Here is a 10,000-nt window from a genome sequence, read left to right on the forward strand (position 1 = left end):
CATCAAAAAATGTGTCTAGAAATGGATTCCGTGACCCAAGTCACCAACCACATTAATTTTCACCTATGTGTGTAATTTTATATAACTACACTCCTTGCAACATCGCTATTCAGAGACTCTGCCATGTTATTAAATTAGACTAAGAAAAACCGGAGAAAAAGGCGGGAGTTTTTTATTCCAATCAAAGCCTCGTTTAACATTGAATTGTCATGCCAGTTGGCCAATCACTACTCTATTTGTGTTGCAATGCTACCCACACAAAATGGTCTGATGGGGTCTTCACGATTTGCCTGTTTTACTGAGATTCCGATTTGTTGTTGTTCTGTGGAATAAATCGTGAAAACTTGCAGCAGGTTCATTGTATTTAGTGGGAAAAGCATTAAAAAGGCTGAAGAAAGGGCTGCGAAGTGGATTAAAGTGCAAGAAAGCCTTCAAAGTCCCTGCTGATGTGCTGGAACACAAAGAAGGCCCCCATGAATCAACTAACTGAAAGGTAAGACTAAAGGTAACACCTGGTTCCATGTGGATGAAGAGGAGACGAGAGCAGAAATACGGACTACGAAGGAGACGCCGATGAGGAATCCATCCATGACAGCACGTGTACGGAGGGGGGAGGGTGTGGACAATTACCACATCTCGGATGCCCTAGAATGGAAAGGCTCATCTTGGGAGCAGATGCGACTGAGCTGGAGGAATTGAGAGCAGGAGCTGGCGTCTTTGACAGTGGTGGATTGGGAGGAAATGTGGAATAGATTACTGTGGTAGTCGGCAGGTTTGCAGAACACATACGTTTGGCCTTATTTTACTCTGTTTTCTCTCCCTATATGACCACTTGGTTACCGGTTTCATGATTTCCCAATTACCCCCTTGATGCCTATTTCCATGTACTTACTGATGAGAATTGGATTTTGCAAATTCAAAGTAAATCGTATAATCTGACTTATTATGCAATGTACATTTATCACCCTGGTCTTGATGATGTTTCCCGCTCATTACTAAGCTTTTACAATTAGACTTATATTCTGCAATGTCTAGCCTGTGTCTTTAGCTCACATCTTGAGACCACGGGCAATCAACGTGGTGCTTTGTTTTAGTGTCTATGGGATTTGTATGTATGCTCAGACAAAATATGAACACATTAATATCGAATTCCACCTGAAGTATTTATTATGCTTGTTCAATTCTTACATTGAGCGAGATAGAAACAGTTCATTACGACACCAAAGCAAGGTAAAGCATGATAAGAACAAAGTAACATTCATTTTAACCTGCATAATCTTAAGCATTTACATGGAATGTATTAAAACGCTTACAAATTCAAATTAACACGCGTTCAATGATTAGAAAAAAAAAAGATCTTTCTTCCAGAAGAAGAATGACGATTAAATATGTTTTTCTACACCTGTCCAGAGAGTAGAGAACATGTTTTCTTCCAAGGTTTAGGGCAAAAAATCAAACCAAGTGGTTTGAAATGAAGTCAAAGATTCTGCTTGTGATAAGTTGGCGAGTGATATCAATGCTGTGAAGATCTGCTTGTCGATCTTGCAGGAAGGGTGAAAGGCACGTGCTGTCTGATGAAACGCCGAGCGACATCCATCATTTCAAGCCAGGCTTTGGAAACAAGGTATCATGCTAGATTCACCTGGGAAAGAAAACAAAGCAAATATTATTGGGCCAGCAAAAATCAAGATTTAACATGAATTAAAAAATGATTTTCGTAATATTCGAGTCATGAAGTCATACAGTCATGAAACAAGATATTTGACTCAACTCGTCAATTCCAACCAAAGATCCCACCTTAGCTGCTCCCACTTGCCCACGTTTGGCTCATACCCATTTAACCTAACCTGCCCATGTACCTATCCAAGTATTGTTTAGAAGCGGTTACATTGCCAGTCTCAACTACCTCCAGCTCGTTCCACGTATCGTCAACCATCTGAAATAAAAGTTTGCCCTGTCACCTTAAATCTACCACTCTCCCCTTAAACCTATGTACAGTAATTCTTGATATCCTTCCTCTAGCTAAAAGGCACTGTACATTTGCCCTATCCGGTCCCCTCATCATCTTATACACCTCTATTAGATAACCCTCAGCCTCGTACGCTCCAAGGAACAATGCCCTAATCTGGCCAGCCTTTCCCTTGATCTCAGCCGCTCAATCTTGGCAATACCCGTGCAAATCGTCTCTGCTCTCTTTTCAATTTAATGACATGCTTCGTGTAGCAGGTTTGGACGGAGTGAGGGCCGTGCAACAGAATAGCCAGCAGTGCGGTTTTTATGTACAACAATTCATTTGTTTTGTAAAAAGGGGATTTTGTTTGCGGTGACTAGAACTCGTGTCTGTTGGGGGCTCCACCCCCCCCATATGGTTCACATTGCAGTTGTGAATGACACGTTGTTCGAGTAAGAACAAAACCGTCCGTGGGCCCCTTTCTCTGAACATGTCTTTTCTTGTAGCAAATAATATTTAAAGCAGGAAAGTGAATATAAAACAACTCAGTGGGTGGAATATTTAGCTGAGGATTGGTGATTCTGGCATGTCAGAGACTGACTCACCACCAATGTCCACGTCACCGCCGGCAACTGTTAGCATCAGAAGGTCATCGGCGCCACCGTCGGTCGGGAACTGACCGCCCGGACAATCAATGGTTTTACTCTCAGGATCGTCATGGTCATCCGGAACTAGATCTAGGAGGAAGTATAAACCGGAATGATCTTCCTGAAAATCTAAATTGTTTTGTAAGCTGCAAGGGATGTGAAATAAACACAGAATATTGGAGTAACTCAGCGGGACAGGCAGCATCTCTGGATATAAGTAATGGGTGACGTTTAGAGTCAAGACCCTTCTTCAGACTGAGATGTTGTGTAATTGGTATCTGGACGGAGAGAGGACTGTGTTGGGCCTGTGAACTATTTAACGTTGCTCCAATCCGGCGCTATAATTGGTGTTATAGTTCAAGCCCTATCCACATTGACAATATAAACACACAATGAATGTTTCATTCAATTACACCGCTGGCGGTCGAGAGGTTTATCTTCAAAGTCAAATTGGTGATATTTTAAATAGAAACCCCTTACAGGTCCCTGAGATCGCCTCTCTACCATTTCACAGCGAACATGCTTTTACACCTTTTCCCTGATAAGTTCTGATTACGAACAAAATGAATTAAAATAAGAGAAAATGGGAAGCAAAACATGCACCAACCTCGAACACTGGAGGAGGTTCCTTCAGGGAGTTCGCTTGTTGAATGAGCACAACCCAAAGGGTCACTGGTGTAATATTGTATTTGATTCATGGAATCAATGGATCCAGAGACTAGAAGTCAACGACAGAGATAGTTATTAGACATCGGGCTAAATTGGGCATTGGAGCAGAAGACACACATTATTCTGTTTCTGATATCTGTTCGTTTCCATTCGAAATATTGCTGACATATTAAAACAAAACAAAAGCACATTCGGTAAATATCATGAACATGTCAGTCACCAGGTGTGGAGAAGAAGCAAATATCCTTCACAGAGCTCATCATTTCCGGTATCTACCCACCAGAGCCTGGAAACTGATAGACACAAAGTTTCCACTGCCCGCTTCTATCCCCCACCCTAATGCCATAAACAGGACTGTGCTAATGGGAGTTTTTCTTCCAACTCTTTTTGTCCCATTGTTTAACCTCGTTGCTTAAATGTCCCTCGACCTCATTGCCAATCGTGTCTACTTACATCTGCACACCTCAGATGCTCCCCACAACTTTTACACCTTCCAATCTGTGTGGCTCACTACTCCTCATGTGTTCCATCCAGGAACAGTCCCTTCCCATCACGAAGGTTTCTGGACAATTGCTTTCGTCCCAGAGCAGTGACCCAACGACTTCAGTGCATCAAACAGTCTCCTCTACCTGGTGGAACTTGTCTTCTTTGGATGCCCTCGAGTTCTACAAATCAAATGAGTAGCCATGGACAATCTCATGGGCCCCATCTAATCATGTCCATCTATCGGCTTCATTCAACACACTTTTTTTGGAAAAGCACCCTGGCCATGGATTTGAGGCTGACTCCAGAATGGTGCAGATTCCTTGACTCGATCTATCTTCACAAGATCCACCTTGTACATCCCCCTCCCACTAACCACAGGTGATGCAACACCTAGTATTACACCTGCTCCTTTATCTCCATTCAGGGACCTAAACGTCAGTCTCCATTATTCCATTCCATGCTCTCGATGTACCCTCCTTTACCCACGTGATGCCAAATGCAGACGAGGCAACCAGATTCTGTCCACCAGGGACAGCTGGATTTCAATTCCATTCCTCATTCCCATTCGCCCTCTCTGTTCTCTGCCTCTTACATTGCCAGATTGAGTTTACATGCAAGCTGGAAGAGCAGCACTTCAGGTAACGCTGACAATCCGATGGTGTAAATATTTAATTCTCCAATTGTCACCCCACTTCTCTCTCCCGATAATCAACCCTGACTCTCTCAAACACAACATTCTCTCCACTGAGCCTGTCCCTCGCTTCCCATTTCCTGTCCTCATCTCCACCATCTCCATCAGCTCATAACCGATCCCTATCTGCACAGGGTCCACAATTTCCATCCCATTTTCCCACCTACCCACCATTATTCCCAAGGTTTCTATATTTCATTTGTTGTCTGTTTTTTCTTATCAGATTCCACCATCTGGAGCTCCTTGTCCTCCCTACAATCACCTCCAACCGTTGTGGTCACCTCCACTCTTCATCCGTCTCCCCAAATGGATGTGTCTACAATTCCACCCCTCGTTGCATACATCCACCTGTCATCTACCGGAAACTTGTGCAGCATTTCCTCTCACCACTTTCTATCAACCATCTCTGCTCTACTCCAGACATGAAGAAGGGTACGGACACAAACGGTCATCTGTACATTTTCCTTCATAGATTCTGCCCGACCCACTGCGTTGCTCCAACAGTTTGCTTGTGTCCGATGTATCTGTTACAATGTTTTTATTTTTACTCAATGACCGTTAATTGGAGTGGAGGGGATATTTATCGCTGAAGAGCGACTGTCGAGTGCAAATACTCACTTGAATCATCCATCTGACTGAACTTGTTTCCAGCAAGAGTATCGTCAATCTCTTCATAAATTGCTTCGTAAAAGCCAAATCCTCTGGCTCTCAACTCTGCATCTGTTTAAAGGAGAGTGTGGGTTAACGTGGATTTACAGGAATAGTATTTAACAGTTAGTATTTTGTGTATAACATGTAAACATTATGCATTGATGCTATTCAAGGTAAAATGTTGATGAGCGTTACCATTATAATAATAATAATAATAATAATAATAATAATAATAATAATAATAATAATAATAATAATAATAATAATAATAATAATAATAATAATAATAATAACTTTATTTATAAAGCACTTTAAACAACTGCAGTTGCCACAAAGTGCTGTACATGAGAACTCATGGACAAGAAGTTATTACAAACCATTAAAAGCCGTAAAACAAAGGACTATAAAACAGTAAAAATTAAAAGACATTAAAAGCACTAAAAACAGGAACAATGTCTCAGCCAGTGTCGAAAGCCAGAGAATAAAAATGAGTTTTTAGGGTGGATTTGAAGATGGACAGTGAGGGGGCCTGTCTGATGTGCAACGGCAAGGTGGTCCAGAGTGCCGGAACAGCAACAGAAAAGCCTTATCCCCTCTGAGCTTCCGCTTAGACCTTGGTACCATTGAAGAATTACGCTAGAGGTCCAACGGCTTCTTGCAGAAATTAGCGAATTCTACGAACATCAAGAAGATCACAGCTAGTGTGCATTAGTAGTAAGCAATTCCTCATTTCTGTTCAGCCACGCCAATACCGTTCAAAGCCTGATTGCATTCCCAAATACATACGGATGGTACAAGTGTGGGTGTGGGTGATCAGGAGTTGAACTTTCCACAGGTTTGTCAATTTAGGAAATGGAAGACAGATTGTGTTGCATCAAATAAATGGAAGGAGATGGGGAATAAAACATTGCAGGAGCATAGAATGTGAGGAAAGAGCAAGCTTGAGATGTGGTGGATAGAATCTAATCAGAATGTTCGCGGTTGTGCAGCGCGTTGAACAGGATGTTGAATGGAATGTTATGCTTCTTCTTGCGTATGGCGTGCACAGCCTAAAGTTGTCGGACAACTTGTTCTATTTGATCTTATATGATTGTGCACGCCAGGTTGATTGCATTCGTCGATACAGGGCGGACAGAGTGAAGGTTGCAATCTCCCACCCCAATGGAATGTTGAACATCAGTCAAGTGAACAATAGATGGAGGAACCCAAACAATAATCACATTTAACATTCCATGCTATTACGACAAATTGCTCTTTCCAATAGGAACCATGGAATACCTACACGATGCTGCACAGTTGCATTTGTTGCTCAAAATGCAAGAAAGAAAAGAGCACATGGAAAAGCGAATGAAAGTCTCTTCATGCTATGAAATATTGTCTGGAATAATAACGCTGTAACGTTGAACCTCACCTCTTCTTGCGGATTGCATCCGAACTATTATCACCAGTGCGACAAATTCAGCGATGAGGATAATTCCCAGAGTTGTGCAAACCACAACAGCCGTGGAGAGCGGCTTATTTCCCAACTCTGAAATTGAAATTCCTGGATAAACGGAAAACAGAAGCAGTTTGTCAAAACTGAAAATATTTCTAGGGGCAATTGATGAATTTTAACCACTGGTTGTGCATCTTGCTTTGCTAGAGATGTTTCCCAAAATCCGGTCATACATTGCACCAGAAGAATGGCTGAGCAGAAAACAATAAAAAGCTCAAGTCTCTATTGTATTGTGCGGAGTGGTATAAATAGAAATATACTAGAATGTCCTGATTCCTCACTAGTGACGCTCTGTATCCAGACAACAGCTGCAATGTTATATTCAGGCATAATGTGCATCTACACTGCTTGCCCCAGACTTCAATGAATAAGACCATTTGGCCCATCAAGTCCACTCCGCTCTCCAATCATGGCCGATCTATCTTTCCCTCTTGAACCCATTCACCTGCCTTCGCCCCATAAGCCCGGACACCCTTTCCGCAACATATTGCGAAAGAGCAAGCACTGGTTTCACTGACTCGACATGCCACCGAACAGAGGAACACTCACAAACAAATTCTTCCAAATTTCACAAATTATCTTGGTTCCTACACATAATAACAGTTAATTAACAGCCATTAATCAAAGGTCAGTAATCCTCACTGAATAGTGCAATATGGTTCCTATTACCAACACTTCCTGAGGAGAAAATACTGCAATGTCCAATATCCTGTCTTGTCACAGAGATATCGGTCTGGAGCTGGCCATCTGGACAGCAGTATAATATAGATAAATGTGAGGTTATCCACTTTGGCCGCAAAAACAAGGGGGCAGATTATTATCTCAATGGAGTTAGGTTAGGTAAGGGGGAGGTGCAACGAGACCTGGGCGTCCTTGTACACTGGTCACTGAAAGTTGGCTTACAGGTACAGCAGGCAGTGAAGAAAGCTAATGCAATGTTGGCCTTCATAACAAGAGGATTTCAGTATAGGAGTTAAGAGGTTCTTCTGCAGTTGTACAGGGCTCTGGTGAGACCACATCTGGAGTATTGTGTACAGTTTGGGTCTCCTAATTTGAGGAAGGACATCCTTGTGATTGAGGCAGTGCAGCGTAGGTTCACGAGATTGATCCCTGGGATGGCGGGACTGTCAAATGAGGAAAGATTGAAAAGACTAGGCTTGTATTCACTGTAGTTTAGAATGATTAGAATAATGATTTAGAAACATATAACATTATAAAAAGGACTGGACAAGCTAGATGCAGGAAAATGTTCCCAATGTTGGGCGAGTCCAGAACCAGGGGCCACAGTCTTAGAATAAAGGGGAGGTCATTTAAGACTGAGGTGCGAAAAAACTATTTCACCCAGAGAGTTGTGAATTTATGGAATTCCCTGCCACACATGGCGGTGGAGGCCAAATCACTGGATGGATTTAATAGAGAGTTAGATAGAGCTTTAGGGGCTAGTGGAGTCAAGGGGTATGGGGAGAAGGCAGGTACGGGTTATTGATAGGGGGCGATCAGCCATGATCACAATGAATGGCGGTGCTGGCTCGAAGGGCCGAATGGCCTACTCTTGCACCTATTTTCCATGTTTCTATGTTTCTATGATTTTTTTAGAATTTTGCAAGTCCTGTTTCACATACTGAGTCAGCCAATTTGAAAACCATGTTCTCAGCAATTAGCAAACAGTAGCAAGCGAATATCAGCACAGTCAGCATAGTGTGCAAGTGTAATGGTCAATATCGCATGAATAACAAATACCTGAAGTGCAGGAGCCAGAGGGAATCAAAACTGGACGTGGACATTGTAAAAAGTTTTTAACAACGCCATCTCTTTAAATTTTCAATTAAAAACTCAGATATTTTACTTCTGAAATTGATGGTGTGTAGAGATCGGGGAATATGCCGAACGACACATACCAGAACAGGTGACAAAGACATCTTCCTTGTGATCACAGTCATGTTGACCGAGCGGTGAAGACGGACAACGGGACAGGAATGATTCCCTTCCCGTGCATTTCACTTCATCCAGCCAGATGTCACCTGAGGCCGGGACAATGGTCACCGCTCCTGGAGCCCAAAGAGCAGAGCCACAGCCCAACTGTCTGCAGACGACATTGGCATCGGCGAGACCCCAGGAGTCATCACACACCGTTCCCCAGCTGTTGTTGAATAATATTTCAACCCTTCCGGAGCAATTGTTGCTGCCGCCATCAACCCGCAGTTGTAGATCTAAGTGAAGTTAAATTAAATACTCAGTTAAAAATACGCGAGTGCTGAAGTAACTCAACGGGTCAGACAGCATCTCTGTATGACGTGTGCAGTGACGTTTCGGATCGGGACCCATCTTTAGTCTAATTCTAGTAAGAGGGAGGGGAAGAAGCTGTAACAGAGATGAAGGCGGGTCTAATCTAGGCAAGTGATAGGTGGATTCAGGTGTGGGGGGTGTTCATTGACAGATGGGTGAACGAAGGTTAGATATGAAAAGAGGACAAAAGGCTGTAATATAAGGAATGACGAGGATGACATATGAATCCAGAGGAAGGGATAAAGGTGGAAACGGACGGATGGGGTTGTAGAGGTGGGAGGGGGGGGGGGGGGGGGGGGGGGGGGGGGGGGGGGGGGGGGGTGGAAGGGGGTGGTGGTGGGGTGGGTGGTATATTTCATGTGAAGGAGCGAAGAAGAATGAGGAGTTTGGGGAATGATGCCAGTGCACGTTTGGAAGAAGGACTGTTCACAATACTTTAATCATAAGGCAGACATAGCTGGGATCCATGCAAGGACCCATGGCTACACGTTTAACGATAAGATCGTGAGAGAAGTCTAAAGAGAAGTTGTTGAGGGTTCTCAGCTATTTGTTGATCACTCATTCATCAAACATCCGGGGTTGACGTCACGCTGACGGTGTAAGTAGTAGAATGACTCGCCTGGTAAACGGCGAGATTTAGATTCATTTCCTCCGTCGCAGTCTTTCCCGCGGGTTGTCTCCGGCATTTCAGCATCTGTTGAGAACAGTGAAATGTTGACGGATTTACGCGCGTGTTTAATCTGCCATCGTATGCTGACTTTCCTGTGTTACCTTTACATGAAACGCCTGCATCCTCCCTGTGGTCACAGTTGTGTTTCCCCCACGGGTCAAACTGGCACTGCCAAAGGGCTGACTCGTGCGAGTTACATTTCATCTCATCGATCCATATGGGCCCAGAACCTTGTCCATATATCCATGCGCGATATTCAATATATGCGAGGGGTCCACATTCTAATTGTTTACAGATCACTTCCGCCTCCACTCTATAGAGCTTCTCGGAGCACACTGTTCCCCATGTCCCGTTGTACCACACTTCCACTCTCCCTTCACACCGCCGGCCTCCGTTCACCAGGCGCATCTCTTTGTGTTCTGTGAAGGGAACAGGAGATATACAGGTCATCATA

The 10,000-nt window shown here is 43.5% G+C and overlaps 1 protein-coding gene across 1 annotated transcript in view; it reads right to left on the bottom strand.

Annotated features, from left to right (window-relative positions):
- Positions 1-1,149: 1,149 nt before the first annotated feature.
- LOC129716076 (deleted in malignant brain tumors 1 protein-like) overlaps positions 1,150-10,000 on the bottom strand; it is a gene marked incomplete at its 5' end in the record, with an annotated part of 21,452 nt that continues 12,601 nt past the window's right edge. The window contains 8 exons of the mRNA XM_055665955.1: positions 1,150-1,642; positions 2,557-2,688; positions 3,206-3,316; positions 5,063-5,164; positions 6,507-6,638; positions 8,489-8,800; positions 9,496-9,570; positions 9,648-9,965. Of these exons, the coding sequence (XP_055521930.1) occupies positions 1,602-1,642; positions 2,557-2,688; positions 3,206-3,316; positions 5,063-5,164; positions 6,507-6,638; positions 8,489-8,800; positions 9,496-9,570; positions 9,648-9,965 (1,223 nt within the window). The remainder of the gene's footprint in view (positions 1,643-2,556; positions 2,689-3,205; positions 3,317-5,062; positions 5,165-6,506; positions 6,639-8,488; positions 8,801-9,495; positions 9,571-9,647; positions 9,966-10,000) is intronic.

Source organism: Leucoraja erinacea, unplaced genomic scaffold (assembly GCF_028641065.1).
Source record: "Leucoraja erinacea ecotype New England unplaced genomic scaffold, Leri_hhj_1 Leri_1653S, whole genome shotgun sequence".
Taxonomy (NCBI): Eukaryota; Metazoa; Chordata; class Chondrichthyes; order Rajiformes; family Rajidae; genus Leucoraja; species Leucoraja erinaceus.